General features: G+C 38.1%; 1 protein-coding gene across 4 annotated transcripts in view; it reads left to right on the forward strand.

The window, feature by feature from the left end:
• The window catches only part of LOC120537137 (LIM domain containing preferred translocation partner in lipoma), a 451,145-nt gene that overhangs the window by 376,835 nt on the left and 58,007 nt on the right, over positions 1-16,303 (forward strand). For all 4 annotated transcript variants that reach the window (XM_039765830.1, XM_039765839.1, XM_039765849.1 and 1 more), the window contains one exon: positions 3,119-3,288. In XM_039765830.1, the coding sequence (XP_039621764.1) occupies positions 3,119-3,288 (170 nt within the window). The remainder of the gene's footprint in view (positions 1-3,118; positions 3,289-16,303) is intronic.

Genomic DNA, 16,303 nt, shown 5'->3' on the forward strand with positions numbered 1-16,303 from the left:
AAAATGGGGATGGATGGATATTTTTTACCCCCCCCAGACAAGCCAAATGCCCACCAACACATGATGTTAAATGCCTAATTAATCTGACATTCATGGTTGAAGATCTGGGGGAAAGCTCTGAGGACAAACTTACTCATATATGGAGAGAATATGAAAAGTCTACGTTCAGTCGCTGGGGTAGGACCAAAACCCAATATTCAATACTTAAAACTAGTGGCAGAAAGTGTAAGAGCGAGCCAGTAATGTTTTTTGGATATGGTCTTGTGGTAGAATGAGTTTGGCATCTATTGGCAGAATTCAAAGCACAGTGTGTGGCATAAATACAACTTTTCTTAACACTAGAAATACCAAAGCCTACGAAAAAACTCGTAGATCCGTCCCACCTTAAATCGCTTCTTAAATCTGTCCTCATCTCTCCGCCATCATCTTTTGTCCTGTTAATGTGCAGATGAAGAGCAGCAAGCAGCCGGCTATTCCAACCCCCAACGTCGCAGAACATGCACGAACTTCTCCCAGCTCATGCCTTGGTTGATTATCTGGGAGTGAAGTGGAGTTTTAGACTGGAAATAATTGATTGTTTTTGGAACACACGCATTTCATGTGTGTTCCGTTTCTACAGTAATCTCTATAAACACATTGTTGAAACAGAAACTTTTTCATATTTTAGTAGTAAATGTTACAAAATGTAGGCATAAACTATAGAATATGTGAGGGCTGATTTCCAAAGATCAAATAAAAACTTTCACACAAGGTTCAAGAACAACACAGCAGCTCCCTGTGGCGTAGCGTTAAGATTTACTGTCGTAGTATGTCTACCGTGTTTCAGAGGCTTGAGTTTTCTCCCCCTTTCGGGAGAAACTGTTATTTTTTTATTTTTAACCTCAAATGGACATAAAATTTATAAATCTTAAAAGAAAGAACAATTTTTCCCCAACAGAGAATCGAACTTGGGTCTTTGAGGCACAACAAGCCTACTGCCTTCCAAGTCAGCAAATCTTACCGCTAAGCCACAGAAGCTGCTGTAGTGTTCTTGAAACTTTTGTGAAAGTGTTTATTTAAAGTTTGGACTTCATGCTTCACACATTGTATAGTTTATGTCTACATTTTGTAACATTTATTACTAGAATGTGAAAAAGTTTCTATGTTAACAATGCGTTTACACAGCTTACTGTAGAAACGGAACACACATGAAATGTGTGTGTTCCAAATAACGATCTATTGTTTCCACTCAAAAACACCACTTCACTCCCAGATAATCAACCAAGGCATGAGCTGGGAGAAGTCCGTGCATGTTCTGCGACGTTGGGGGTTGGAATAGCCGGCTGCTTGCTGCTCTTAATCTGCACATTAACAGGACAAAAGATGCTGGCGGAGAGATGAGGACAGATTTAAGAAGCGATTTAAGGTGGGACGGATCTACGAGTTTTTTCGTAGGCTTTGGTATTTCTAGTGTTAAGAAAAGTTGTATTTATGCCACACACTGTGCTTTGAATTCTGCCAATAGATGCCAAACTCATTCTACCACAAGACCATATCCAAAAAACATTACTGGCTCGCTCTTACACTTTCTGCCACTAGTTTTAAGTATTGAATACTGGGTTTTGGTCCTAGATAACAACCCTAAAGAATTAATACAACAGAAGATGACTCTGTTTAGTGAAATACTAATTTGTGAACTTTATAAGCAGCAGATGTCATTTTTTACTTTGATGTCTAATCTTAAATAACTGTTTCAGTTTGTTAATTTTTATTCCTGAGCACATGAATTTTCTAGAAATATATGGACAAGAACAAGCTGTATAAGAACATTTGCAATTCAGTAACATTTGAAAACTTTTAAAATGGCCTGAATAGTTTTGCAATGCACTGTTTTTGTAAGTAAATAAGGATGATCTGTTTTTCTCATCTCATCCGTCTTGCCATGCGTGTCATTGCCTCCAAGTACATTTGTTCCACCCTTTCAACCACACATTGCCAAGTGTTGCTAAGCATTTGAGGTTTTTTTCCCCCCTGTTCAAATCATACAAGCTGGGCTGTCCTGCCTTTCCCTGAACTGTCTTTCAGAAATATCAACTTTGTATGATAAAAGAAAACAAACAGCAAAAATGGGAACGACAGATGCATTCTCCTAATTAATATCATTGAGACTGCTCTCAGCCTTCATGTGAAGGAGCCAGCTCACTTGAATACCAACAGAGTGAGAAGTCTTGTTTTTCTGTTTTATCGAGTAGGGATGTGGACAGCTCTTTTGTCACTTCCTAATTCCCCCTTTTCCTACAAAAAGCTCAGGCATCATCAGACAACATCCCAAATGTCTACACAAAAGTATTGAAGTATTTTTAGAAACACAAGGAAGGCTTCTTTTTCCCTCCTGAAATAAAAGACAGCCACATGGGTATGTGATCTTTATTGAAATCGGTGATTTCCCACCAGTTCAATTTTCATTTTAATTAGGCAGTTGGGAGATGAATTTCCTGCCAGATGTCTCTTTTTTCAAATTTCTTCATATTCTTTTATTAAACAAGTATATTTTTTTCTCTGAATAGTCTTGCTGGCACATGTTATGAAAGCACTTATATTGCGCTTTCCCAAATACCAAGATTGACATAATGATAGAATAGCAGTTAACACCCTACTACCACACACACATGCATACACATATTTTCTCAGTTTCACTCTGAAATTATTAACAAGAATGCATCTTAATAGGGAGTGGCACAGTTCATATTAAAACCTAGACTCACTGCTGTTTTTTATTCATTACTGTAAACTTTATGAATGTATACTGAAATATTTGTTGCAAGCCTTGAAAAGTTGTAATAGTTTGCAAAATAAGCTATTTGAAGAAATGTATTGGGCGATATTTAGTAAAATATTCATTTTTGTAGTATTTTCCTCCTCACTATGTGAAATGGGCCTGTAAAAATGTTTTATCCTGTACACAGAGATGTAATATCAACTTAATAGTGTCATACCTATTCTTTTGAATCTAGGTATGGTCACCATTGACATTGAAGAACTTTTTAGTTACCTTTAGGCTCATTAATGATAAAAAAAATCCTCACAGAAAGACAAGTGAAGTAGGTTGATTGTATTTGTTTTAATTTATTTGATACAGGCCGTTGTTCTCGCTGTGGCGAGAATGTGGTTGGTGAAGGCACTGGGTGTACTGCAATGGACCAGGTTTTCCATGTGGACTGTTTTACCTGTATGACCTGCAGCCGTAAACTTCGTGGTCAGCCTTTCTATGCTGTGGAGAAGAAGGCCTTCTGTGAGCCATGTTATATTGTGAGTAAAAAAAGACATTTTTTGTTAACCATTTGTCTAAAATGTTTAATGTGTACTTCAAGGGACAGTTATTAGGTTTAGGTCTTTACTATTTGGTTGCAGCTGTACTGAGTCTTCATTGGAGTTTAATGACACCAGTTACTCAATCCCTCATTAACTCAGAAAAAAGAAGACATCAGAATGGGATGTGATTCATACCATAACGAATGCTAGGTGTGATGTTGCAATTGTGCAGTTCTCCATAAGGAGAATGTTACTATAAATTTTAAAAAATATATGATGTTTTGCTAATTTTACCTTACAGAAACGCATCTCAAAGAGATACTCTCATTATAATGCTACATTTTGAACATCTCAAGTTCAGATTAACTTTATCTGCTCTATATGGGAAATTAGATTTTTGCCATAAATAAGAAACAACAAAGTCACAATAAAATTAACATTGTAATGTGTTAACTGATTACCATTAATTATATGACTTTAAAAGGTAAACAAATAAAAGAAGATTAAAAAGAGGAGTAAGAAGTGATTCACTAATTTAAAGGTGGTCTAGTTATCACCTACACACCGAATCCCCTTGTGGAGCTCCGAGATTCTTTAACATTATAATTACAAATTTTTACATCATTTGGGCGGGAGTTGGGATAAAACTGTTTTGATAGTATACATTGGCATTTAAAATCTATTAAAACCACAAAAAAGGATGGAACACATCTTTATTCACAGTTTAGCCCAGTGTAACAGATTCTTCTTGATTGTTTTCATATTTTTGGCTTCAATTTTTGCAAGCATACAAGGTTTATCAGAATGAGTCTGCATGTTTTTTTAACATGTTAATCGGCATTTCCACCTCTCTGTTTGACTGATTTACAAATTCTAAAGAGATGTGATATTTTTTGATTTTCTGTATACACTGCTCTTTGTGTAACACCATAATTTTTGGCTTAGCGCAACCAGTCTGAAGCTCTTCTGTGCCACTTCCATGTTTCTTCTGCAGGGATATAGTCCCATTAGTTTTATGGGGAGGCAGAACTAGTAAGACTTATCTTAACTGTTTGGCAGTTACCTTAAAAATGCATGGGACGGAATCATCAAGAATGGTCACTTTAATATTTTCTAACTACTTCTTTACAAAAGTTTAATTGTCTGAACCCACTAAATGCTTTTAAATATGCTTCGTCTCTATGCAAAAAAAGTGATTGAGTTTGTGTCTGTCAAATGTTTTTGAAACTTAATCAAAACAACATCCTTGTATCTACTTAGATCTCTTTAGTTAGATCTCTTTCTAGAGTTCCTTATTATTATTCTTTCTTTTTTGTGTATATTGCATTTCCTATTCCAAGTTAGTCTTTTCAGTCCCCTCTCTACCACATTCAGTGTTTCTTTGTTCACCTATATTACAGGGAATGTTCATTACACTGTGAGTTTTGCAAAGTAAAATATAAGTAGAAAGAAGGTGCTAACATTTTCTAAAATGAGTTATAATTGAAAAGAGGGTGCTTAGAGTAAATGGCAAAGGAGAGCTGGTACTTCTGTCCAGTTTAAAAAGAGTTAAATTTCAAAGGGAAAACACAAATAATGAAACACTGAAAAGGGAATAATGAGGAGACAGAAAAATCTGAAAATATGTGGAGGAGGGATTGGGAAGAAATACAGGCAATTTGGGATTGTTTTCCCCATGTGGATTTCACATTCAACAATAGAAAGCAATACTGCTTGTGTTTCATTGCCTTAAACAAATTTTAAAAGTCTTTTATTTCTTGAAACAGTATCATTAATGGGGAAAAGGGAATTAACTACACTTCTAGAACTCAAGTACTGTACAAGTACAAGGCACATCTTGCAGTATTTGTGGAACTGGGTCAAATCTCTGTAAACTTATGAAACTTTTTTTAGGCTTAATGCAAAGATATGAGAAATAACGATCTTTTCAGTATAATTGCTGTCCATATCTAATACAGAAGTCACTGCAGTGTTAATGAATCTTGTAGTGATTATTTTGTTGGCCCTACAGCAGGATTGCAGCAGCAGAGATAATAAGTTGATGAATGAAATACATATAATGCTGATGATTTTTATGGTTTACACAAAAAAATGAGTGTCCAGTAAAGTTGCAGGGAACCCGTATCCCACATAATAGAATGCACACTATTCAAAACACTCACTCAGTCTGCCAAATTAGAATTTCAGTTAATGTCTTTTCAGGTTTATGCAAAACTGCCTTGCATCTCAGTGTGTATATGTAAACATTTTCACAGCATGTTCTTATTACAATCAGTTAATATGAAAAAAGCAAAACTAAATTTGGTTTACAACTATGCTAACTAATGCTGTTTTGATGTACTTTTCTGTTAAAGACTAAAAGCAGAATACAGTATGTTTTGGTTTGAAAATACCTGATTTGACAGGTGAAAGCAGTGGTATTATTTCACCCTAGCTCCTCCAAAGAGTGGTGAAAGCAAAACCCGTAAAGCACAACAACTTCTACCTGCTACTGATAGCTGTATCAAGTCATGAATTAACCCTTAATCAATAGGTGATTCCTATCAATATCTGATTAAATTAATCAAGAGTAATCTTAGATTTGTGTATAGGTTTTTCTATTCTGCCAACCTTCACAACCTACACCCCCCATTCTTCTGACAATTGCCAAATCAAAGCATAGTTTGAAGAATATTGGCCAAGTCTGAATTAGCACAATTATTTAGTTGAAATGTTCCTTTTATTAGAATACAAGAATGCTATTCAAAAAGGAATTTCAGGTTGTGTGAAAGGATGGCATTCCAGAGTTGTAGGTCTTGTTTGTTTCACTTGGTATATGTTGTTTTAAAAAAAAAAAACAAATAACTTGATTTGATTCTGTGGCTTTTAGTTTAATTATCTCAGATTGTACTGGATTATTTCCAACTGTTGTATATTTAAAAGTGAGTTACATAAATGAATAAATGTATTTGTATATTTCATCAGCACAAATGTACGTTTTGCACAACATCAAAAGGAGAATATACATTTATTGTATGTTTATCTTTTTTTTTTTGAACTTGTAGTGATCATTTGGTATAGAATTTAATCCACTACTATAGTCATAAAATATGAGTTTTGATATGTTGTTTAAAAAACAAAAAACATCATTTGATTCTGTGGCTTTTAGTTTAATTATCTCAGATTGTACTGGATTTATTTCCAACTGTTGTATATTTAAAAGTGAGTTAGATAAATGAATAAATGTATTTGTATATTTCATCAGCACAAATGTACGTTTTGCACAACATTCGAAAGGAGAATATACATTTATTGTATGTTTATCTTTTTTTTTGAACTTGTAGTGATCATTTGGTATAGAATTTAATCCACTACTATAGTCATAAAATATGAGTTTTGAAACAACCAGCAACAGCTAATATACTTGTGTTTCCTTGGCCTTTTGTCAATAACAATCTGTTACAGCAGTCAGAAATATCATGTTGGCTTGTGTAAACTGTAGCTGGTACAGTTTATAGCAAAAAGTATCAAACCAAATGTAATAAATTGGTTTAGAACAGATAAGTGCAGCAGGTCTACAAAGCCTTCATTTGTTAGAAGACTTATCATCACAGGCTTGATACAAGTATTGTACTTGTATTTTCATTATAGATAGCCAGCCAAAGTGCCCTGCAGATAAAAAGCTGATTCATCTGGATTTAGGGATTGAGTAAGCTATGCAAATGCTGTAGCTAACTTTTATCTCTTAAAGTTATATTGCTCCACAACTATAAAGCTTTCTTTTGTCCTCTACTTTTTTCTATTTTGTGAAACCTGTCTGACATGGTTAGGGAATTTACTAGTGTTTAGCATGGCATGTCCCTGTTGATATTTTACCAAAAACCTTCTGCTATTTGCCACCTGTAAAAATATTTTCTTATGCTAATATCCAAACACTACCAATAGGTGTTGACAATATGGTGAAATATTGCACTCAAACCTTTGTGAATTGTTAACTTTGAGCTAAAACATGTGATTGTGCCCTTTATAGAACATCTACCATTCACAGCAGCCGCAGAAAACTGACTTTAGAAGCTTACACCAGTCAGTTGCTGATTCTGGAGCTGTTAAGGATTGAAATTGGTTTGAGGAAAATGGGTACATATAAACAACAGACATTGAATTTACACTCCTCAAAGAATTATTCCTTGATTATACCATTTTTATATTAATTATCTATTAGTACTTCCACATTGTTTATAATAAGATATGTGTTCACATCTTATGACCCAGGAATGAGAGTCAAAATAAGGCATCTTGCTAAAATTGACTGAATATGAGTGAAAGACTTATTCTGCAAAAACAATAGTAAAGGAACAAAAGAGCAAACAAGTAAAGGCTGCAGAAATTTAAGCACAATGAAATGTAGTCTTAATACATGGCATGAGAATATAAAAAGAAATCTGAATAAGCACAAGTCACCTTAAAACAGACCATCATCACTAATTATTATGCATTTCCAAATTTATTTCAAGAAATATTAACTTCTTATGGCTGCCTTCAGCCAAGATGTCAAGGTATGGTGGCATTTCTATATATTTTTAATTTAGTGTTTAAAAAAAGTAAAAGTAAACATTTAAGCACAAATTAATCCTATCTTTTTTATAATTGTGTTCATTTTTTAGTTCTGTTAAACAGCTTACTTCACTAGAACAGTTTCCATTAATGTTATATTTACACAACATTCTCAGGTCCACTTAATGCAGTACAGGGTGACAGAGGCCTGGATCCCTTTTTTTTAGCATCTAGTGCAAGTTCATCTTACACTCACTTACACCTACCCACCCAATTTAAAATTTATAGTTACCCTCACACACGTTTTTGAAGTCTAAGTAAAACTTTTATAAACAATGATTGAATATGCCATCTCTAGACAGACAACCAATGGTCATTGAATTTCAACCCGGGATTCTGGATCCTTGAGGCAGCAGTGCTAAGGCTAACCACTGTGCCACTTGACAATTTTGTGTGTTTTTTCATTATTTTACTTTAGTTATTTTGGATGTTCTCAACATACAGTGGTATGAAAAACTATTTGCCCCCTTCCTGATTTCTTATTCTTTTGCATGTTTGTCACACAGAATGTTTCTGATCATCAAACACATTTAACCATTAGTCAAATATAACACAAGTAAACACAAAATGCAGTTTTTAAATGATGGTTTTTATTATTTAGGGAAAAAAAAAATCCAAACCTATATGGCCCTGTGTGAAAAAGTAATTGCCCCCTGAACCTAATAACTGGTTGGGCCACCCTTAGCAGCAATAACTGCAATCAAGCGTTTGCGATAACTTGCAATGAGTCTTTACAGCTCTGGAGGAATTTTGGCCCACTCATCTTTGCAGAATTGTTGTAATTCAGCTTTATTTGAGGGTTTTCTAGCATGAACCGCCTTTTTAAGGTCATGCCATAGTATCTCAATTGGATTCAGGTCAGGACTTTGACTAGGCCACTCCAAAGTCTTCATTTTGTTTTTCTTCAGCCATTCAGAGGTGGATTTGCTGGTGTGTTTTGGGTCATTGTCCTGTTGCAGCACCTAAGATCGCTTCAGCTTGAGTTGACGAACAGATGGCCGACATTCTCCTTCAGGATTTTTTGGTAGACAGTAGAATTCATGGTTCCATCTATCACAGCAAGCCTTCCAGGTCCTGAAGCAGCAAAACAACCCCAGACCATCACACTACCACCACCATATTTTACTGTTGGTATGATGTTCTTTTTCTGAAATGCTGTGTTCCTTTTACGCCAGATGTAACGGGACATTTGCCTTCCAAAAGTTCAACTTTTGTCTCATCAGTCCACAAGGTATTTTCCCAAAAGTCTTGGCAATCATTGAGATGTTTCTTAGCAAAATTGAGACGAGCCCTAATGTTCTTTTGCTTAACAGTGGTTTGTGTCTTGGAAATCTGCCATGCAGGCCGTTTTTGCCCAGTCTCTTTCTTATGGTGGAGTCGTGAACACTGACCTTAATTGAGGCAAGTGAGGCCTGCAGTTCTTTAGACGTTGTCCTGGGGTCTTTTGTGACCTCTCGGATGAGTCGTCTCTGCGCTCTTGGGGTAATTTTGGTCGGCCGGCCACTACTGGGAAGGTTCACCACTGTTCCATGTTTTTGCCATTTGTGGATAATGGCTCTCACTGTGGTTCGCTGGAGTCCCAAAGCTTTAGAAATGGCTTTATAACCTTTACCAGACTGATAGATCTCAATTACTTCTGTTCTCATTTGTTCCTGAATTTCTTTGGATCTTGGCATGATGTCTAGCTTTTGAGGTGCTTTTGGTCTACTTCTCTGTGTCAGGCAGCTCTTATTTAAGTGATTTCTTGATTGAAACAGGTGTGGCAGTAATCAGGCCTGGGGGTGGCTATGGAAATTGAACTCAGGTGAGATACACCACAGTTAGGTTATTTTTTAACAAGGGGGCAATTACTTTTTCACACAGGGCCATGTAGGTTTGGATTTTTTTTCTCCCTAAATAATAAAAACCATCATTTAAAAACTGCATTTTGTGTTTACTTGTGTTATATTTGACTAATGGTTAAATGTGTTTGATGATCAGAAACATTTTGTGTGACAAACATGCAAAAGAATAAGAAATCAGGAAGGGGGCAAATAGTTTTTCACACCACTGTATCTGGATATTTACCTAAATGCATTAAACTCCAGCTATACTTAATCACTATACGGATTCATTAAATTCTAGAACAAGCATAATACTGTACTGTCTCTTATGATGTTCTTTTCCAATCTCCAGTCCAATTTGTGATGCTAGCCTACTCTTCAGTAAAGGGGATTATTACAGTTTTGTATGTGTTGCTATTAGTGTGTCACTATACAAGAAAAATATACATAAAAGTATATTTGCATATTAATTTTCACGATCATAATAATATCCTAGTTCACATCATCTACGTACATGTATTGTATGCCAATGGTCTGATAGAGTTTTACAACCAAAGGCAAAACAAATTTGGTACTTTGTTTCTCTAAACTGTAAAATGTTTTAATAATCTCATGCAAATGCCAGGCTATGCTAATGAGAGAGAATTGTAATTGTTTATTCAGTGTTATTAGAATTCTGCCTTGAGTAGCAGATCGTTGTATATAGTTAGTACATGTTCACTAAATATTTACTGTATCTTGTATTGTGTGGCTGTGCTGAAAAAAAGTGTTGATATAAAAAACAAATCAATAATTACAAAATTCGGCTTCATCAAAAACCTTGGAGCTTTAGGAAATATTTCAGAAGACAGACATCACATACATACATCAATCAAACTACTTTTCATCCACATATTATAAAGGTACAAATTTACATGTAAGGTACATGATTTTAATAAACAGCCTTTCTATGGTGAAAACCATCCAGAGGCACTTTTCAGTTGAAAACTATAGCACAAATATTGTCACAGCCTGGCTATGTGGCTTGCTCAGGGTTATTCAGTAAGTCTAAATTGTGAAGGATTTAAAGTCCAATGCATTTAGCCACAAGGTTATATTGCTTGCTTAGTTAAGCATGGGCATTTGTAAAATAACTAAAAATGCTTTTGTAAAGGAGACATCATTTTTTTCTGGTTGCATTGTGTTTTTGGGGCTTACTGAACTATTCTAAATAAATATTGTTTAGATGTGTAATGAGAGGTGGTTGCAGGAAATCTTTCCCAGTTATTCCTATTCTTCCAGTTATACATTTTTTTCATATTTATGTTATATAAACTGTATGTATGTATGTGTATTTTATGTACATGTATGTGTGTGTGTGTATGTATGTATATATGTATATATATATATATATATATATATATATATATATATATATATATATATATATATATATATATATATATTTAATGTTGTATGGCTGTTACCCACAGCACCAAGACTTACTAGATTATTAACAAACACTTTGTCAAGTACATTGATCTCCCAAGCAGCAGTCACAAACAGTTTATCTGTCAGGAAAAAAGACCAAAACATTGTGCTTACAGCAGCAGAATTCACAAATAATCTTGAAGAACCACATGAAACTTCCAATTATGGGGTTTGAAGTCAGTGTTACAGAAAAAAAAGCTTGTTCTCAAGTCACTTGTAGAAAACATTTCAGTCAGTGCCAAAGTCCAAATCACCAGGCCACATAAAAGTGATGAGGAAAAAACATTTAGGAAAAAAGAGCACAGTGGGAACACCAGCTACCATGTGACAGTAGGGCATAGATCAAGCAAATGAACTACAGAAAGATGGTTTAGTTTATAGTGTGACTACAGGAGACTAGCCCTACTTGGTATGCTTGGTGGCATTCCTAGCACAGAAATAGTTTTACTATTATTTCTGTAAAATAAATCTTATAATTTTGTTTTTGTTATCACTGAGTGTTCCACTGTTTCTTATGCATTAAGTGAACATGAAAAAAAATATCTTGTACGAATTGCATGACAGAACTGAGGCTCAAGTAGGAGAATCTGACTGTGTTAACACTGTGATCACAAGCACAAGATAATACAGTATGGTGTATTTGGTACATAGTGTTACTTGTTACAACATACTAAGGATGAAGCGCCCTATACTAAATTCTACTTTGAAAATGATCATACAGGGATGAATGTCCTAGAATCACAACTGTTTAAGGTTCATTACCGGTGGCTGGGTATGTGAAACCAATTGTTCAATCCTGCATCGCACATCTTTAATCACAGAGAGATCCAGTGACCCTGTTACCGCAGGAGTTGACGAGCAACCTGTAGAGCATATTGAGTTGAATAGGAAAAATTTGGTTCGGCTTGTATTACTGGATGAACATATCCAACATTTCACAGAGGAACATGGTAAGAACTGGCTGGGTGATGTCTCTGATACAGGTAGCAAAAGTCCAAAGATGATATTTATTCTAATAATAAGTGCACAAAGCACTCCTCTCCACAATTCTCAAATAATACAATAATTAATACCACAATAATAAACAATCCTCCACTCCCAGACGCTTAGCCACCCTGCCTCCCAACTCAGCTCATCGTCTGGGAGCTCCCACAGTCCTTTTATATTCCCTGACCCGGAGGTGTTCCTTCCCAACAGTCCACAAGTCCTTATTCCTTCCGGGTCAGGGTAAATAATGTTTTTTCTCACCCCGGAAGCCCGTCGCTCTTCCTATGACGAACTTCCGGGTCATAGGGCATGAAGAACTCTTGGTCCTCCCTGCAGCTCCCTCTCGTGGCCCCCATGGCATCCAGCAGGCGGTGCATAAAACTACATGGTCCATAATTCCCTGCTGGTCTTCTGGGGACCTCCATGCTGCAAGGAGGGCTCCACCTGGCGGCTTGGGGGTATTGGCCGGGTACATGGCCGGCCATATCTTACAGTATTCCCCCCCCAGCGATGAATTATAAAGATTCGGAGCGGCCTGCCCCGAGAGGGAAGTCTTCCTCCAAGAGGACATTCCGTTGAGCCTTGATTAATCTGAATATCTTGGTCCCTGGAGAACCTAGGGGAATATTATTCCAGTTTGATATCTTGTCCCCCTCTCTCCAAGGACAGTATCGCCAAATGTGGCCCAACCTTCGGCACCCGTAGCACTGCCTCCGTCCTCCCGGTATTCTCCCCTGGGACTGAAAACAATTAGGAAATGTTAGGTCCGCCCCTTGTTTTGCTGGGAGTGAAACCCCTGCCGCCTCTAATGGTGCTTTCTCTCTTTCTTTGTCAGGAGACCCCGCTTTATTTTCGGGATCTCCTGCTTGATCTGGGGCTTGTCCACAGTCTGAGTCTCTCTACTAGATGAAGAGAGACCCTTTACTGTCTGCACCCCTTTTACTTTATAAATTACCGGTGGCGGCGTCTTTAGGGCTGTCTCGCTCCGGGGAGTCAGCACTGTGTAGCTGCCCCGGATCGATTAGCCCTTCCGCTGGCCACTCGGTTATCGTACCGGCCTCTCTTGTAGGGCACGCATCCACTTGGCACCCGCTATGGATTAAACGCGGGCCCGATGTCACTTGCGTCCCTATTTCATTATATACGGTACCGGCTTTACCTACCTGTACCGCTAAATCAATTAAGACAGGTGGCTCCCGAGACAATCGCCGCAGGTACTCATTTAATTTGTTCATAGGCTTTTCAGCCGCTCCTCTCAAGTCTGCAACGATCGTCTGGATTGTTTGCACCACCTGTAAAAAACTGTGCACGGGCTGAAGCAACTTCTCCAGCTCGTGCACGTCCAAAATTTATTCAATGCAACCGGAGGCACGCCAAGCCATCATTAGCCTTACCCTCCGGCTGGGAGCCAATAAACACGGCCGCTCCTGGCGCGTGCCGACAGGTCCCGCAAGGGAGCCTGGGATTTGGAGTTCTTTTTGGAGGACCGCGGTGCCGCTTTTGGCTGACTGCAATCAGTCTGCATCAATTTGTCGACAGACCGATCAGTCATTTCCCGGACCTCCTTACTTTTTTGTAGGGAGAGCGGTGCCGCTCATCTCCTTTCCCTTCGAAAACCAAGTCCGTCTTTTCTTGGGTGAAGCCACAAACAGCTGAACATGGAACGCCACCTTCCTGGAATCCTTCGTGGTAGGTCACGTGTCCCTTGCCGGCACCCGTAATCGCGGAAGTCCTTCGGGTTGCTCGTTTGCCTGAAGGAGCGCCATCGCTTTCGGGTTTGTCTTCTGCCTCCCGCAGAGCCTTCGGATGGACATCTGGGAGGTATGTACATGGGACATCATGTGTTAAATTAAAAAGATTATAAAGTACATTCCCAGCACATACCTCGTCGGAGACGTCTTCCTCCGGAAATCTCTCCCGAAACTCGTAGCTGCTCCATGGCTCGTCTTGAGCGTAAGCAATGTCGAACGCTAGACCTCCGCTGTTGCTGGCGCTCTGCTTTGTCTTCTTCTTCCCCATGACGGACTTGATAAAGGTGAGGTTTCTGGCGATTTTTCCTATGTGTGTCGTGACGCTGTCTTCCCGGGGTATTCTGTCCACAATAAAATTTTTTAAATACAGGTCCTCTGCCAAACTGACGGCCAGAGAATCCTGCCGAGCTACGCCAATTGTAACAGAATAAGATGCTTGCTCGCACCCTTGTACCCTCAGACTATACGTCAGACACCAGGTAAAAGTCCAAAGATGATATTTATTCTAATAATAAGTGCACAAAGCACGCTCCTCTCCACAATTCTCAAATAATACAATAATTAATAACCACAATAATAAACAATCCTCCACTCCCAGACGCTTAGCCACCCTGCCTCCCAACTCAGCTCATCGTCTGGGAGCTCCCACAGTCCTTTTATATTCCCTGACCCGGAGGTGTTCCTTCCCAACAGTCCACAAGTCCTTATTCCTTCCGGGTCAGGGTAAATAATGTTTTTTCTCACCCCGGAAGCCCGTCGCTCTTCCTATGACGAACTTCCGGGTCATAGGGCATGAAGAACTCTTCGGTCCTCCCTGCAGCTCCCTCTCGTGGCCCCCATGGCATCCAGCAGGGCGGTGCATAAAAACTACATGGTCCATAATTCCCTGCTGGTCTTCTGGGGACCTCCATGCTGCAAGGAGGGCTCCACCTGGCGGCTTGGGGGTATTGGCCGGGGTACATGGCCGGCCATATCTTACAATATATATATATATAAAATGTTGTTTTATATATTTAATGTTGTATATATCAAATATTAACTCACAAAAAGGTCTATAGAGGCTGAGGTCTGGCTGTTACCCACAGCACCAAGACTTACTAGATTATTAACAAACACTTTGTCAAGTACATTGATCTCCCAAGCAGCAGTCACAAACAGTTTATCTGTCAGGAAAAAAAGACCAAAACATTGTGCTTACAGCAGCAGAATTCACAAATAATCTTGAAGAACCACATGAAACTTCCAATTATGGGGGTTTGAAGTCAGTGTTAGAAAAAAAAAAAAAAAAAGCTTGTTCTCAAGTCACTTGTAGAAAACATTTCAGTCAGTGCCAAAGTCCAAATCACCAGGCCACATAAAAGTGATGAGGAAAAAAACATTTAGGAAAAAAGAGCACAGTGGGAACACCAGCTACCATGTGACAGTAGGGCATAGATCAAGCAAATGAACTACAGAAAGATGGTTTAGTTTATAGTGTGACTACAGGAGACTAGCCCTACTTGGTATGCTTGGTGGCATTCCTAGCACAGAAATAGTTTTACTATTATTTCTGTAAAATAAATCTTATAATTTTGTTTTTGTTATCACTGAGTGTTCCACTGTTTCTTATGCATTAAGTGAACATGAAAAAAAATATCTTGTACGAATTGCATGACAGAACTGAGGCTCAAGTAGGAGAATCGTCTGACTGTGTTAACACTGTGATCACAAGCACAAGATAATACAGTATGGTGTATTTGGTACATAGTGTTACTTGTTACAACATACTAAGGATGAAGCGCCCTATACTAAATTCTACTTTGAAAATGATCATACAGGGATGAATGTCCTAGAATCACAACTGTTTAAGGTTCATTACCGGTGGCTGGGTATGTGAAACCAATTGTTCAATCCTGCATCGTACATCTTTAATCACAGAGAGATCCAGTGACCCTGTTGGCCGCAGGAGTTGACGAGCAACCTGTAGAGCATATTGAGTTGAATAGGAAAAATTTGGTTCGGCTTGTATTACTGGATGAACATATCCAACATTTCACAGAGGAACATGGTAAGAACTGGCTGGGTGATGTCTCTGATACAGGTAGCTGGTTGATGGCCCCTTCACAAATAGTATATATAAAACATCACCTGGATGCACTGGGACGCATCATCAATGATGTATCCTGAGGTCATTGGGCGTTTCGGGTCTCGCAACATCATATACCCTCACTCAGGCGACCCAGCCAGTATTGATCAATCCCCAGCAGCAGAAACGGCTTTTAATTATGTGCAAACACTCTCAGCCCGTGTCTGCCTTTCCTATTACACTATCACGTGATTAACACTAGAATTACCAGAGCCTACGAAAAAACTCGTAATTCCGTCCCACCTTAAATCGCTTCTTAAAAT

Source organism: Polypterus senegalus, chromosome 1, assembly GCF_016835505.1.
Source record: "Polypterus senegalus isolate Bchr_013 chromosome 1, ASM1683550v1, whole genome shotgun sequence".
Taxonomy (NCBI): Eukaryota; Metazoa; Chordata; class Cladistia; order Polypteriformes; family Polypteridae; genus Polypterus; species Polypterus senegalus.